At 42.2% G+C, this 17,188-nt stretch overlaps 1 protein-coding gene across 1 annotated transcript; it reads left to right on the forward strand.

Annotated features, from left to right (window-relative positions):
- Positions 1–6,745: 6,745 nt before the first annotated feature.
- LOC139695259 (uncharacterized) lies at positions 6,746–15,964 on the forward strand. The gene is made up of 2 exons (XM_071593953.1): positions 6,746–7,353; positions 15,910–15,964. Exons 1-2 carry the CDS (start codon positions 6,746–6,748, stop codon positions 15,962–15,964), a joined length of 663 nt encoding a protein of 220 aa, XP_071450054.1.
- Positions 15,965–17,188: the final 1,224 nt, after the last annotated feature.

Genomic DNA, 17,188 nt, shown 5'->3' on the forward strand with positions numbered 1-17,188 from the left:
GGGGAACACTTCCAAACGGTGGGAATAACTCTAATCAACATTTGTGGACCGTAGCCTTTTCTTTGTTTTCTATGGGTAATGTTCGGGTTCTGAGGTCAAGAAGTGATCATAATGATTGAGATTCACTTCCCTGGAACCACTTGACTGAAATCTGCGCTGACAGTGTGCTTCTTACTTTGCGTGACTTATTTTCTCGCTCTAGGAAGTTCGTTTCTGGTGCGATATTAGTTTACCTCGGTGCCTTGGTCTAAGTGGCAATTGCACAACGACAGTATTTTTATTTGCACAAATTTGAAGAGAGAAAATTAAAACGCTTAATGAATTATTAATGCTTGCAATTAATTCGATTTGGTGGGCGAAATAGAAACTATTTTGGTTTAATCATTTTTTTCAATTTCCCGAAAATTTCCCATCTGCATTCACTGGCGTTAAGATATGGGAACACTTAATATAAATATCAGAAATTTCAAAGAGTAAAAAATAATTCGCCCTACCTGGGGTTGGAATCCGGTTCCCTCGATGCTCGGCAGAATGCTTTAGGTAATTAAGCTACCGAAGTGTCCCCTTACACTCCGAGATTTTGGGGCCACAACGGAAAAAGATTTTATGACGAAACAACGTGCATAGAATTTCGTAGGTCGCTGCTCCGTTTTGTATGTAGCTGTGTTTACGGTTTAATAAATGATTCTGCCCACACTCTCCCACTTACCTGTTCACCTCCCCTGCAACTCACCCTTCTCTTCTTAGGGGCGGCCACGGGTGCAGAGATGCGAAATGCAATAATAATAATAATAATAATAATACTTTATTCATTTTAAAAATGGTACAACCATATTAAATGTTGTCAATCATAATATTACTTAATATATAAACATAAGTTCTTAAATGTGATGAAGATTGTCACAAAAGAATTCATCCAATGAGTAAAGTGGGTGAGCAAGTAACCAGGTATATACCCTATTCTTGAAACTCTGGATACCATCTGATTTCAACTGAGTAGGCAGATAGTTATACAGTCGTATGTTCATATTGTGAAATGTGTTGTAAGTTGATGACAATCTACAATAAGTAGTATTTAGATTCGATTTACCTCTTGTGGAATAGTTATGGAGGTTGGATCTTAATTGGTAAGTTTCTAGATTAACTTTCACATGAATCAGAGCCTTAAAGATATACAAACAAAATACAGTCATGATTCTATACCTAATAAAAAAAGGTTTGCAGGAATCACGTTGTGGTATATTAGCAAGAGAGCGAATAGCTCTCTTTTGCAGTAGCAAAATTTGTTTAACATGAGGGGAATGACCCCATAACTCAACACCATAATTCAAATGACATTGAAAGAAGGCATGGTAAAGTGTTAAACGATACTCATTTGAAATGATAAAGTTGAGCTTTCTTAACATATAAACAGCTTTACTAAGTTTATTACAGGTCTGACTGATGTGAGTCTCCCAATTAAGTTTTGTATCAATATAAATTCCTAGTATTTTAGCAGTTTCAATATTAGTTGTTTTTGATTTAAGACTGCACACAATATGCTGAGTTTTGTTAGTATTTAATTGTAAATGATTAACATCAAACCATTCCTTAGCCTGTTTTTGGGTAGGGCTAGATCGTAACTTTGCATCTTCTGGATGTTGACACTTTTGTACAAAAGTAGTGTCATCAGCATATAAAACAGATCTAGGTTTCATATTACAGGGCAAATCATTAATCATGATAATGAAAAGTACTGGGCCAAGCACAGAGCCCTGTGGTACACCACATTTTACTTTAAGAGCTGCAGACTGACAGCCATCAAGTTCAACCAATTGGTGGCGATCATCCAAATATGACTTCATTAGTTTCAGTGCAACTCCCTTAATACCATAATATTCTAGCTTTGTTAGTAATATTGAATGATTAACACAGTCGAAGGCCTTACTAAGATCACATAGTGTCACTGAGACTGATTCCTTTTCTTCAAATGCATTAATGACATAATTAACTATGGACTCTACTGCCAAAATTGTAGATTTCCCAGATCGAAAGCCGTACTGGGATTTGGAAAAGAGATTATTTAACTCAAAAAAATTACATATTTGATCTTTCATAATAGCTTCAAAAATTTTACCAAAAACGGGGACTATGGAAATGGGGCGGTAGTTAGCTAAATCATCTTTATCACCTTTCTTATAGACAGGTACTGTTTTGGAATATTTTAGAGCCGTTGGGAAATCTCCTGTCTCAAAACATAAATTGACTAACATTGCTAATGGTTCCGCAATGAGCACAATAATGTCCTTTATTAGGGAGTTAGAAAGACCATAAATATCCTTACTGTTGGATTTTTTAAATTTTTTAACAGTCGATATAATATCAAGTGGAGTAACAAAATTCCATTTAAAATTTAAATTATTCGGAGGAAGATTTTGCAGCATATTACCAATATTGGCAGCATCAACTTTTCGAGAGAACAAATTGTCTTCAACAGCTTTTAAGAAAAAATTATTTACAGCATCTGGGGTGAAAGGAAGATTTTCTTTTCCATTACCATGACCAACTTCTTGATTGATTACACTCCATGCTGCCTTTTGTTTATTTTTTGCATTCAATATAAAATCCTTGTAAGCATTATTTTTTGCACACCTAACTAAATTATAATAATCTCTTTTGTATTTCAAGTAGGCCTCTTTGTCATGCCGGCTTCCACTGGTTTTGTAAGAGTGATAGTAACTAAGTAAATCATTTCTAAGAGCTAATAACTCCCCAGTATACCAGAGATTTTTTTTATTTTTAGTGGGGATAGAGTTTAGAATTTTTTTAGGAAAGCATTGCTCAAAAATGCCTAGGAAATTACCTAAAAAACTTGAGAAACATGTTTGTTCTACAGAGTCTGTGCAAAAACCATGCCAATCAATACAAGATAGAAGCAGTTGGAAACTCTCTAAACCTTCTATTGTTATAGGCCTCACAATTATGGTTTTACCTCTATTTGGATATATCTTTTGAGTTATTTGAGTATTAAAAGTGAAGCTTATACCTTGATGGTCAGATAGGAGATAGTCAATAACACTTATACTGTACAGTTCAGGACCATAATTGGTAATTACATTATCTAGGCAGGCAGAAAGTCGAGTAGGCTGTTTGTTTGCCCAGTATAAATTATAAGAAAGCAAAAGATTTTCAAGAACCTGACAATCACTAGTTTTTAGTGTTATGTCAATGTTGAGATCTCCACAAATTATGATATTGGCTTTCAGAGTCCAATGCAGCGATCCAAACCTCATCCCATGAACATACGCCGGGATAACGGCAGATCATAGTACAACTTAAGCATACCTTAATTAATAAAAGATGACGATTTCTTAATTCTTTCATAGTCGTGCGCTGCGACAGATTCTCCCTTACCTGTCGTGGCAATCATGGATCATTTTCCTGCCGGCATCTGTCTGTATGTAGCCGCTCACCGTCTTGGACTGCGAAGAATTGCACATCATGGAGGTGGAATATGATGTCAAAGGCCACCACGTTGGAATGGAAGGATACCTGCATCATGGAAGACTATCAACTCTACCGAAGAATGCGATTGAAACAATAATCAGTCATCCTACTAGATGGATATCGTTGACACGATATTTCATTGGCCCTTCAAAGGTTCTTCAACCTGTGGACGCGTGCACGACGCAGGAAGAAAAGGGGAAACCAACAGTCAAGCTCTCCATGAAATATTTATCTTTGCTATTTGGGCGAATTATCGAGTGTATTGGCGAGCCACAAAATCGAGGCTATCTACAAACCACCAGGAAAAATCAGAAATTTTCTCGTCAGGGCCAAGGACCCAATTGTCCTAAAGACTTCAGGCATTTACCAGGCCCCATGTGCATGCGGAGATGTCTATATTGGCGAGATGGTGGCGGATCATTGAGACCAGATTAAAGGAACACCAACGACACTTATGGCTGGGGCAGATGGAGATATGTCATCTCTGGACACAGCATCGAGATGGACCACTCCATGAAATCCGATGGAATGAAGTTGCTTTCATGTTCCGTGGGTTATCGGCGACGAGTAATTAAAGAGGGTATTGAAATACGGATGCAGGACGAGATTTTAATAGAGATTATGACTATTTCCTCAGCATAATTCAGTGAAATTCCAGTATAATTTTTTATTTTGATTCTCCAATACTATTTCCAGGTTAAAGCTAAACCATGGAATCCCTATATTTTCTGTCAATTTTTATCTTTTTACAAGGTCAAGATGCACTTGATTACATGCATATATTATTGGGTCTCTGGCTGTACTCTTTCTCAGCCAAAATACTGCATCCACTTGCGGTGTTTTCCATATCATATGCATCATTTTTTTCATTAATGATTTGAATAGTATTTTTCCTATTTATTTTTTCTGTACTGCAATTATGTAATGCAATTTCTGCATACATCTGCTATATATATTGGATTTATCAAGGTGTATATGTTGTTCAAATAGTTTGTAGAAATAGTTATCCATTGATTGTTCCTTCTTTCCAATTTAATTTCCTTTTTTTATCTGTATTCTGTTAAATTACCTTGAGGAATGCATTCTCTGTTGCTAAGTTTTTGGCCATTATAGTAACATATTATCGTTTTGGGCATAGTGCTATTTTCTCTTTTGTAGTAATATTTTCTTAAGCTCTTAATCTGATTATGATGAAGATTTATATGTCAATACCTCCTCAGCAAACTTGTTCCTGGTTGCATGTAATATTTCTATGATGGAATGTTAATGGTGACATTCAGGCTTTTAGCAAATTATTCTGATGAGTGCTTGGTGCATCCGAATTTTTCAGACCATTTTAGCATTCAAAATGTATAAGTGAATATAGTGATGGCATTGAAGATTGCCGTAATCTACATTCTTCTCCAGTTAAATCTGTTTTTAGAATTTTTCCTTGGCATTGCTTATATTTTTCTTATATTTGACCTTTTGATGTTTTTTAGTTAACTGTAAGAAATTGTCGAATCACTTGGTATTTTATACTGTTTGTGTTCTCCCAAGCCCATTGTCCACACTCATAGCTCTCTCAATTCCAAACCATCATGTTTTGTTACTTTTCCTTTCCATATAATATATCATATATAAATAAATATTAAAATGGTTGAAAGTTTTATAACAATACACTGTGGCAAATTCTATTCCAAAGCATTAATTCCTCTTATGTAACAACTAATCTTTTATTTTCTTTTTCGCTTCATTTATTAACTCTGGTAGACTTAAATCCTTTGATTGTTAATTGAAGATTAAAGGACCTCCAATTTTTCTTTGCCTTGACATACATATTATTTTATTGATAGCTTGTGGCTATTAAATAACTAGACTTATGCGCTAAACATTTGTTTTAAATGTTTGCATATTCAATTATTACCACCTTCAAATACAATCCTCCTCTGCCCCTAAATTACTCCATACAAATTTTCAATGCTTCAGAACAGTGCTGGAAGTCTCCTGCTGTGTGGTCTTTCATATTGTGTGCTGCTTTTTCTTTCACAGCTGCAACCGATTGAAATATGGTTCCTTTTAATGCAGATTTGATCTTGGGGAACGGATAAAAGTCACACGGTGCCAGGTCAGGTGAATAAGGTGGATGGTCCAACACTGAGATGTTATATTACACTAGAAAAATCTAAGCAGGCAATGTAGTGTGAGTCGTGCATTGTTCTGATGTAGAACCTATGACTTTTTCTTCCACCACTCTGGCCTATTTTTCATGGAGTGAAGCAAGAACCTCCAGGTAGTAATCCTGAATAACAGTTTGAGCTTCAGGAATCCAATAAAGCTACACAATGTCATGAATATAAAAAGTCAATCATTATTTATTTGAATTTTGATTTGAAGAGCGACCTGGGTATGCATAATCTTCAATGAATTCTAAGTCGTCTTGGAAATGCTTGGACCATTCAAAAACCTGCACACAGGATAAATAATCATTATCATGTACTTATCATTTCAAAAGATGGGTTTCACTGAGAGTTTCTCCAATTCTCATGACAACTCTTTGCTTAATTAAAGTACTTGCTATTTTTTCAATACAACAAACAAACAGATCTAATACAAGGCCATGGCCAGACTAATATGTCTACAGGCATTTAAGGGGTAATAATTGAAAGAGAAGGCTTCATGCAACACAGCTATCAGTCATACAAATCTGGTACATGCACAGTGTGGCGGCTCAACACTTGAATCATCATTGAGCGCCATTGCGAACGCACCTTCGCTGGCAAGTGTTTTGGCTTCCGGCGTTCGCCACCAGGGTCCGCCGCCAGGGCGCAGCCACGCCGCCAGAGCCACTCTCACTCCCACTCTCACTCTCTCTCTGACTGGCTCTGGACCGTCACGCGCGCCGCCATCGTGGTCAACCCAAGGACGTTGCTTCCTGGTGAAGGATTCTCTCCTGGCTTCGCCACCGCACGGCCGAATATGTACTGAATAATTACTGTTCAATCGCCTCATCAAGGTTTTAATTTTCTGAGCACAATAAACTTTGTTAATTGTTAGGAGGTGTCATTATTTCCACCACGATACCTCCTTCAATAGTGGTGACCCCGACGTGATTCATTTCACCCACGTGCTTAGCCATACTCTGACCACGCCGTTTTGGTCGAGCCCGAATATCTGTACATCTGCCTCGCTATGTGATTATCGGCTCCAGTGTTTCCAATAGTGCATTCGTTTTGTTTATCTGTTTTTCCCCACGTTAATTGTTTGTCTAAACGCAGAGATGTCGACGGACCGAGCCATGCTTCGCGTGCCTCCATTTTGGCCGGAAGAGCCGGCATTATGGTTTGCACAACTGGAAGGGCAATTTTTCCTCGCAGGTATCAGCGAGGACGCAAAAAAATTCTATACGGTGGTGAGCCATTTAGAGCCTCGATTCGCGCAAGAGGTTAAGGACGTTATTTCCAACCCCCCCGGTGACAACAAGTATATTAAGATCAAGGAGGAGCTTATTCGCCGATTGTCTGCGTCTCAGGAGGAGAAAATCAGGCGACTCCTTGAGCGAGAGGAGATGGGCGACAGGAAGCCATCCCAGTTTCTCCGCCATCTTAAGGACTTGGCAGGCTCGTCGATGCCTGACGAGTTCATGCGGTCGCTGTGGCTCACCCGGCTATCCACGCCTCTCCACGCCATCTTAGCAGCTCAAGATGGCGTCGACCTAGACGCCGTGGCTTCCCTCGCCGACAGAATTAGTGAGGTGATACCCCGGGAACGAGTGCCCGCCCCTACCCACGCTCAGGTAAGCGAGGTGAGTTCCGACCCGCCATCTTGTTCCGGTGGATGCTCGGGCATGTTGGCCTCCCTCCTGAGCCGAATGGACGACCTCACCCGGCAAGTTGCGGCTCTTTCGGTGGCGCGGCACCCTCGAGAGGAACGCTCCCGTTCCCGAGGCCATTCCCGTTCCCGCAGCCAATCTCGCGGCTCTGAAGACGGACCATCAGGACGCCGTACGACGCCACAACTCTGCTGGTATCACCGGAAGTTTGGTGCCGACGCGCGGCACTGCACCCAGCCGTGCTCATTCCAGGTGCCGGAAAACACCGCGGGCGCTCGGTAGACGCGGCCGCCGACCTTAGCCCTACAGCAAGCCGCCTCTTCGTTACGGACACGACTACAAAGGTACAGTTTCTTGTTGACACTGGTGCTGACCTTTCTGTGTTTCCCCTATCGCTCGTCAAAAGTCCTAGACAGCGGACCGACTACCAACTTTTTGCTGCCAACAATTCCGTAATAAATACGTACGGTTGGGAAGTATTAAACCTAACTTTCGGTCTGCGCCGCGACTTCACGTGGAGGTTTGTTGTGGCAGACGTTGCACAGCCTATTATCGGAGTGGACTTTTTAACACATTTCAGTCTTTTGGTGGACGTCAAGAATTCTCGTCTTACAGATAGTTCGACGACAATTTCCGTCGCCGGAAATATTGTACGCCTCCCGGCAACGCAGATAAAGGCGGTAGTAGGAGAAACCCGTTTTCACGTTCTTCTCTCGCGCTTTTCTGAAATTACGCGTCCAGCAGGGACACCCGGTCATGCGTCCCACTCCACAGTGCATTTCATTCGCACGACCGCAGGTCAGCCGGTGTCATGTAAACCACGTAGGCTTGCTCCCGACAAACTTGCCGCAGCCAAACGGGAATTTGAATTAATGGTGCGATTAGGGACAGCCCGCCGCTCGGATAGCTGTTGGTCCTCCGCCCTCCACCTTGTGCCCAAGAAGGGAGACGAGTGGCGCCCATGCGGGGATTATCGCGCGTTAAACGCTAGGACCATCCCCGATCGCTATCCTGTCCCCCATATCGAGGATTTCGCTGCATCCCTCAATGGTGCTCGTGTTTTCTCCACCATTGACCTCGTGAGGGCATATAACCAAATACCTGTGAACCCGGAAGACATACCGAAGACTGCAATCACAACCCCCTTTGGGTTGTTTGAATTTCCCTTTATGTCATATGGACTGCGAAACGCCGCACAGACTTTCCAACGTTTCCTCGACGAGGCACTCAGAGGTCTCTCCTTCTGCTACGTCTATTTAGACGATATTTTGGTCGCCTCCCAAAATGAGGACGAACATGAGCATCACCTGCGTGAGCTTTTTGGCAGATTAAAATCATACGGTGTGCTCATTAATCCTGCAAAGTGTGTTTTTGGTGTTCCCAATGTCAAGTTTTTAGGATATAGTGTAAGTGCCGAGGGTACAACGCCTTTAAGTGACAAAGTGAGTGCTATCGCCGACTTCCCACTCCCTGTGACGGTGAAACAGCTCCGCCAATTCTTGGGGATGCTGAATTTTTCTAGAAGATTCCTTCCCCATGCCGCCGACTTACAGGCCCCCCTCAGTGAAGTGCTACGCGGTGGTGTACACGGCCGCGACAAAGTGGATTGGACGCCCGAACTGCGCCTTTCTTTTCAGCGGTGTAAAGACGCTCTTTCGAACTTTGTGCTTCTCGCCCATCCGGCCCCCTCCCTTCCCCTCGGCCTGTTTACCGACGCCTCAGACTTCACCCTGGGAGCTGTGCTCCAGCAGCGCACTGAAGCGGGTTGGCAACCGCTTGGTTTCTTCTCCAAAAAACTAAGCTCGGCCGAGAGAAACTACAGCCCTTACGACAGGGAGCTCCTGGGATTTATCGGGCGGTCCGGTATTTTCGCCACATGGTGGAGGGTCGGAATTTTACAATTTTTACAGACCACAAGCCGATAGTGTACGCGTTCCAGCAAAAACCTGACAGATGTTCGCCCCGTCAATTCCGCTACCTCGACCTGATCGGCCAATACTCGACAGACATTCGTCACGTAGCCGGCGCGGATAATGTCGTGGCGGACGCTTTATCGCGCATCGATTCCTTGTCCTCCGCGGTAAATTTTGAGGAGTTAGGCCGTGCACAGGAGGCAGACGCTGAACTTGCTGCGCTCCTTAAGAACGAAGAGTCTTCCCTCAAGCTCAGAAGACTTCCTGTTCCCGGTTGTGCTGTGCACTTGTTTTGTGACACTTCCACCCCTTGTGCTCGCCCATACGTCACTCCCACATTCCGGCGTCAGGCGTTTGATTCGCTTCATAACCTGGCGCATCCCGGAGCGAAAGCGACGATAAAACTCGTGACATTGCGTTTCGTGTGGCCCTCTATTAGGAAAGACTGCCGCGAATGGGCACGCGCGTGCATCCCGTGCCAACAGGCAAAAGTGACTCGCCATGTTGCCTCCCCTGTGCGCAATTTCCCGTCTCCCGGACGGAGATTCGAGCACGTCCACATTGATTTGGTCGGACCTCTCCCAAGTTCACGTGGATTTCGATATTGCCTTACGTGCGTGGACCGTTTCACCCGATGGCCCGAGGCAATACCGATTGGTGACATTTCGGCCGAGACAGTGGCATTCGCTTTCTTTAGCGGATGGATGTCGCGTTTCGGCTCACCCCAACGCATCACTACCGACCAAGGACGGCAGTTTGAAAGCAACCTCTTCCGCCAGCTCTCCCTCATGGCCGGCGCGGAGCATTTCAGGACGACAGCATACCATCCTGAGGCGAACGGGATGGTAGAACGGTTCCATCGACAGCTGAAGGCCGCCATCCGTTGCCACGGGACCACTCAGTGGGTGGACGTACTTCCTGCCATCCTCCTGGGATTCCGCGCCTCCTGGAAGGAAGACCTAGATGCCTCCACTGCAGAGTTAGTGTATCGGGAGCCTCTCCGCCTTCCCGGAGAATTCCTCTCACCAACCTCTCCATCGCAGCCAGCTGACACCGCCTTCATGTCCCAGTTGCGCGAGCATTTCCGGGAGTTGAGCCCTCGCCCCGCTGCCCACCACGGTTCCCGTCAGGTCTTCATCTTCAAAGACTTGCCGACGGCGTCCCACGTCTTCGTCCGGCACGGCCCCCCGCGGGGTTCTCTTCAGCTGCCGTATGACGGGCCGTTTAAAGTTTTAGAACGGAATGATAAGGCGTACAAAGTCCGCTTACCAAACCGTGATGTGTTCATTTCTCTCGAGACTCAAACCTGCCTTTACGGTATCCAACCTACCAATTTATAACCACCAGGCAGCTCTACCACTTCACCACACCGCGCCACAGCTGGAGGCAGCAGAATCGGACGAAAGGTGGCCTGCCGCCTTTACATCGCGCCCAGCTACGCTTCCTGCACCGCCAGACCCTCAGCCCCCAGGTGCTGCACCGCGCGCACAGCGCGGCGAACGGACAACCCGATCTGGGAGACGCGTGCGCTTTCCGTCGCATCTTGAAGAATTTCAACTATAATTTTCTCTTTTTTTTTCTCTTTTTCTTTCGTTGTCTTGACTTCATTACCTAACCTGTCATGCTTCCACCACCCCTACACCCTCCTTCCTTGCCCGCGCACCCGTTATCACCTCCTGTTTCCAAAATTTTTCCAATGTCTACTAACCACCAGGGACTATAAAACAACCAAGGGGGTGGTGTGGCGGCTCAACACTTGAATCATCATTGAGCGCCATTGCGAACGCGCCTTCGCTGGCAAGTGTTTTGGCTTCCGGCGTTCGCCACCAGGGTCCGCCGCCAGGGCGCAGCCACGCCGCCAGAGCCACTCTCACTCCCACTCTCACTCTCTCTCTGACTGGCTCTGGACCGTCACGCGCGCCGCCATCGTGGTCAACCCAAGGACGTTGCTTCCTGGTGAAGGATTCTCTCCTGGCTTCGCCACCGCACGACCGAATATGTACTGAATATTTACTGTTCAATCGCCTCATCAAGGTTTTAATTTTCTGAGCACAATAAACTTTGTTAATTGTTAGGTGGTGTCATTATTTCCACCACGATACCTCCTTCACACAGTTCTTCTTTAGCAACATCATTCTCTTTTTTTTTAACCTTACCTTCTAACCCTCATTTTATCCCTTAAATGTAATTCCTGTTTTATATGTCATGCATTTTATATACATGATGTCATGATAAGAGTTTTGTATTTTAATGTCATATCTATACAGTCCATCAACATTCAGAATTACCAACTGTTAAAAGATATCTCTTCCCTCTGGTATATTTGTATTCTTTGATTAGGCCGATGAAATTCTCTCCTAAAATTTTCCATTCATATTTTTTAGAATATTTATATTTATAAAGCTGCAAAACCTCATACTGTTCAACCATATCTTTAAGTACTCTCAATCAATGCAAAATATTGCAATGCACAATGATCAAATTAAAAGTCTCCAAACTAGTAGTATTACTGTGTTATGCTTAGAAAATGTTACTTTGGATTTTTTTTCCTTAATAACTAGATTATTATTATACACTCATTTAATAATATTATTCAAGTCCTGCTATATACCCTGAAAAGCTGTTTTAAGTTTCCTATGTTTTGATATGATTACAATGTTAAATGTAGAATGTCAACTTACAGATATGACAGCACTGGAATATGCCATTTATTGTATATATATATATATATATATATATATATATATATATATATATATATATATATATATATATACATATAAATTATTATTATTATTATTAGGTAACCTACCGGTTAAGGTAGGTTTTTGGATGGACATAATTACTAATTAAATAGTTTGTGACCCCTAGCAAACACAACATCCTACTCTGCATCAGATCCTTCTTCAGCTCTGAGTGCTTTCTTCCTCCCTTCATCCCGTCCAACATCCCTATCCTGTTCCTTCCCTTTCCTCTTTTGCCTAACATTTTCCCCTCTATCACAGTCTTCAACATCCCACTGCCGGTCAATACCCCCTTCATCCACTTTTCTTGCCTGCATAGGATTTCTCCCAACAAACCCCTCTCTTCGCCTACCATACCAAGTACTTTCTCATTTGTTTTCTTCTCTGTCCATTTCACCTTCTCCATTCTTCTCCAAACCCACATTTCAAAAGCCTCCAGTCTACACTTATCCTCCTGCTTCAATGACCACATTTCCGCGCCGTACACAGCCACGCTCCATATCAAAGTTTTTACGAGTCTTTTCTTAACATCCTTACTCAACGTCCCTCTAATCAACTCCCTCCTCCTTGTGAAAGCCTCTTTGTCTAGTGCAATTCTTCTCCTTACGTCCCTACTACTTTGAGCGGGTCGGTCCAAAACACTACCGAGATACGTAAACTGTTCTACCTGCTATAGTTTTTGCCCTTTTATTTTAATATTAAGCTTAGCCTTTTTCTTTCTAGAAAATCGCATTACCTTTGTTTTATTAATATTGATTCTCATCCCATACCTGTTGCACTGAATTTCCAATTCACTCAGCAATACTTGCAACCCCTTGGCTGACTGACAAACTAGAGCCTGGTCATCAGCCTGCCAAACTGATTTTACGAAATTCCCCCCCACTTTCATTCCTACCTCCAGTTCTTCCAACGCCTCTTTGATCATTTCCTGTGCGTACACGTTGAACAGCAACAGTATAATGGGCAACCCTGCCTTACACCTCTTCTTAACACTGTCCATCCGGACTCCCTGTTTCCCACCCGCACCTGAGCAGTCTGAGACATGTGCAGGTTGCGGATTAGCCCCCTTTCCCTCCAATCTATTCCTATTTTCTGCAATATACTCATTAGTTTTTCCCAATTCAATCTATCAAATGTTTTTTCGAAATCTACGAAACAGGCAAATACCTCCTGGTTGTATTCTATATTCCTCACGATTAATAATCTCATTACTGCAATGATATCACGAGTATCTCTCCCCTTCCTTTACCCAAACTGATCATCTCTCAAGTAATCATTTTCCCTACTCTTTATCCTTTTGTTTATTATCCTAAGAACAACTTTAGCTGCGTGGGATATCAAACTTATTGTCCTGTAGTCCTCACATGATGTAGCCTTTACCTTTTTCAGAATAGGAACGAATTCTGATCTCACAAAGTCTTCCGGCCAGATTCCTTCCTCATAGATACTACGAATAAGCCCTTTACAGCCTCCTCCTCCCAAATTTTCCTAAACATTTCAATAGTTCAGCGGGAATATTATCCACCCCCATGGCCTTATTTAGTTTCATCTCCCTTAATGCCCTTCCTATCTCATCGTCGAGTATGCCTGGACCTAAGGTATCTTCCTCTACGTCATGTTCCTTTTCTATGTCTAACTTTGTTGGTCTAAGCTCTTTGCTATACAGTTCTTCTGTATATTCCTTTCATCTCTGTAAGGTCTTTACTGTTTCAAATATTATATCACCCGCCTTATCTCTAACTGTTAGCATAGATCTTCCTTTCTTATTTCCCGATAAAGATTTAACTTTGCTGTACAACGCACCGATTTCAACCTTCCTCTGCAAACTTTTCATATCCTCACACTGGGTCTTCCACCATCCTTCTTTTGCTTGATTCGTTGCCGGCCTAATTTATTGTTTAATTCTTTGTACTTCATTTTGCCTAACTCTGTATTTACATTTTTCCATTTTATCCGCTCATCCATCTTTCTAATCATCTCAACCGTGATCCATGGTTTCCTAGTCCTTTTCGCATTACCAGTTCCACTAGTGTGCACCTGACGTAATTTAATTTTTGAAATACATAGAGTGGACTTGATCACAATATTTTAAATTCTCTAGATATACTGCCAAATTTGGTGTCAAAAGATTCAGGAAAAATATATCTTTCAAATTCAGCCACGAGAATTCTCTGGTTTTCGTAAATTGTTATTATTTTACTAATAACCAATGATCTATGTTTACCACTTCCATCCATTCATTGTTACCACCTGACCAATAAACTACAAGCAGATTATGGATTCTTAAAAATATACGATATAATTACCGTACCGCAGCTTTGGACAACCCTTTCTTGATATTTTCCCATTTTTCTTCGATAGTACTAAGCTCTTTACCATCCTCCAAGATTTCCTCTACCCCCTGTTTGTATTTCTTACTTTTCAACCCATTTAATGCTTCTGCATTCCATTTTATAACTCGCCGCCCATGCCTTATCTTTTTGAAACAGACACTACATTTAATAACAACTAAATTGTCGTCAGAGTCCGCATCCGCACCCGGGAAGCTGTGTGAATTTATCACGCTGTTCCTAAACCTGTGTCTAACAAGAATTTTATCTAGCTGATACCTTACTTAGTCACCTGGCATTTTCCATGTGTACCTGCGTCTATTGTGGTGTCTAAACCAAGTGTTGGTGATGACTAACCCCTGTCTCCTGCAGAACTCAACTGCTTTCTCCCCACGGCATTCCTCATGCCTAAACCATAGTCCCGAACCTCATCACCATCTCTTCCTTTGCCCACTGCCGCATTCCAATCCCCCATCACTATCAAATGTTTCCCAGCAAGGACACACGTGCTTCTGTCCTCTAATTGATCATATATCCTATCAACCTATTCTTCCTTATGGTTGCTCGGTGCTACCTTAATAATAACCAAGTTCGTCGGTTCTGCTTTTATCTCTACTAGTAATAATCTATCTGTTACCCGCTCTATGTTGACTATGCTTCTTCCTACCTCTTCATTTAATACTATGGCAACCCCTCGTTGGCTCTCATCCCGGCCGCTGTATATTATTCTATAATTATCACTTCAGTAATCCCCGCTATACTTCCATCTCACCTCGCATAGACCTATATTATCTATATTTCCCCTTTCCATCTCTTGCTTAATATTCTCCAATTTCCCTGTCGTCATCCTTGTCCTAACATTCCACGTTCCTATTCTAACTAATTTGGTCTTCTTCTTCTGTGTCTTCTGTCCTGCTGCTGCTGGTTTTCCCTTGCAAGGGTTTCGTAGGATGACGACCGCGGAAGCCTTGCCTTCACCGCCGCCGGGCACGATACACGGCCGATTGGGCCGAGCCCCATAGTTTTCAGGACTCAAAATCTCTCTATTATCCATCATTTAAACCTTGGAAATGATAATTGAGGTGGTTTCCCATTGCCTTCCTCAATCGTGTCTTTAATGTTACACTATCACTTACTGGCCGCCCCAATGGGGTCAGAAGCCATTGCAGCCACCTCACTGAGGAACAGAAGCTGCGTTGACTACCTTTCCTCTGGCTCCTAACATTCGACCTATCTGGCATGGGTGACCTTCCCAGGAGCAGTTATTAATACTCCCGCCAGCACAGCTCTAGGGGTCATCAGAACGCACAAGCCCTTCCACCACGTCAAGGTTGTAGTCCGGGGAGGGGATATGTATATATATATATATATATATATATATATATATATATATATATATATTTATATATATATATATATGTATATACATATCCCCCTATATAGGTTGTAGTCCAAGGAGGGATATATATATATACATATATATATATATACATACATGCATACATACATATTTATATATATACATATCAAAATAGGTATTCAAGGAAAATGCCAGGTGACTTAGAAAGGTATCAGTTAAATTTATGGTTTGGCACAGATTTAAGAGTGTGCATATGCTTTTACAGTGTGATCAATTTGCAAGCTCCCCTGGAGCGGATGCAGAAACTGATCACTATTTAGTTGCTATTAAATGTAGCATTCGTTTCAAAAGGATAAGCATTAGCTACTGAATTGACAAGGAAGATGTATCAGCAGGCTGTAGACAAAATCATGAATTAGGGAAAAGGGCTGAGTACTATCCAGGAAAAATGGGAATTTATCAAAAATGGGATATCGAAAGCCGCAAAGGAAAAAATAGTAACCGTTAATGGGAAAAGGGCAAGGAAACTATGGATCAGGGTTGAGATGATTTGAATGAATGATGTGAAATTAAAATGGAAGAATGTGGTCACAGAGTTAGGCAGAAGGAAGTACAAAGAGTGGAATAATGAATTGAGACAGGAACAAATAAAGCAAAAGAGGCATGGTTGAAGATGCAGTGTGAGGACATGGAAAGTTTTCAAAAGAGCGAAATTGGTGCACTATACTGCAAGGTTAAACACCATCAAGAATTTGGAAGGGAAGGTAGTTGTTAACAATAAGAAATAAATCGGGTAAGATCATAGTTGACACAGAAAAGATCTAAGAGAGATTAAAGGAATATATAGAAGAACTGCATGGTGAAGAACTTAGACCACAAGGCTTAGGAATAGAAAGAGAATATGACATTGATAGAGAGAGCTTAGTTCCAGGCATACTCGACAATGAGATAGAAAGGGCATTAAGAGAGATGATATCAAATAAGACTGTGGGGTTAGGCAAAATTTCTGTGGAACTAGTAATTGGTTAAGGAAAATGTGATAGGGAGGGACCATATGGACTGATTTGTAGCATCTATGAGGAAGGAATCTGGCTGGAAGACTTTGTGAGATCAGTGTCAGTGCCTATTTTGAAAAAGGTAAAGACTACATCAAGTGAGGACCACAGAAAAATTGGTTTTATTTTCCACGCAGCTAAAGTAGTTCTGAGGATCATCAGCAAAAGGATGGAGAGCAAGGCAAATGACTACTTAGGGGATGATCAGTTTGGGTTTATGAAGTGGAGAGGCACCCGTGATGCCATTGCAGTAATGAGATCACTAATCGTAAGGAATGTAGAATACAATAGGATATGTTTTCCTGTTTCGTATTTTTTGGAAAAGGCGTTTCATAGAGTGAATAAACCACAACATGCACCTGTCTCAGAATGCTCGGGTGCAAGTGGAAGATGGAGAGCTAAGATGGGCATTGTTAGGAAGGGGTGTAAATAAGGGTTGTCCATTACCACTGGTGCTATTCAATGTTTATATGAAGGAAATGATTTAAG

Source organism: Hetaerina americana, unplaced genomic scaffold, assembly GCF_022747635.1.
Source record: "Hetaerina americana unplaced genomic scaffold, ioHetAmer1.1.p SCAF_6, whole genome shotgun sequence".
Lineage (NCBI taxonomy): Eukaryota > Metazoa > Arthropoda > Insecta > Odonata > Calopterygidae > Hetaerina > Hetaerina americana.

Excerpts from the sequence above, each read along its gene's own strand:
- LOC139695259 (XM_071593953.1), top strand. The coding sequence starts at position 6,746 with ATGTCGACGGACCGAGCCATGCTTCGCGTGCCTCCATTTTGGCCGGAA. Across the intron at positions 7,354-15,909 it reads CGAATGGACGACCTCACCCG|TGTGATCAATTTGCAAGCTC; the intron begins GCAAGTTGCGGC and ends ATGCTTTTACAG.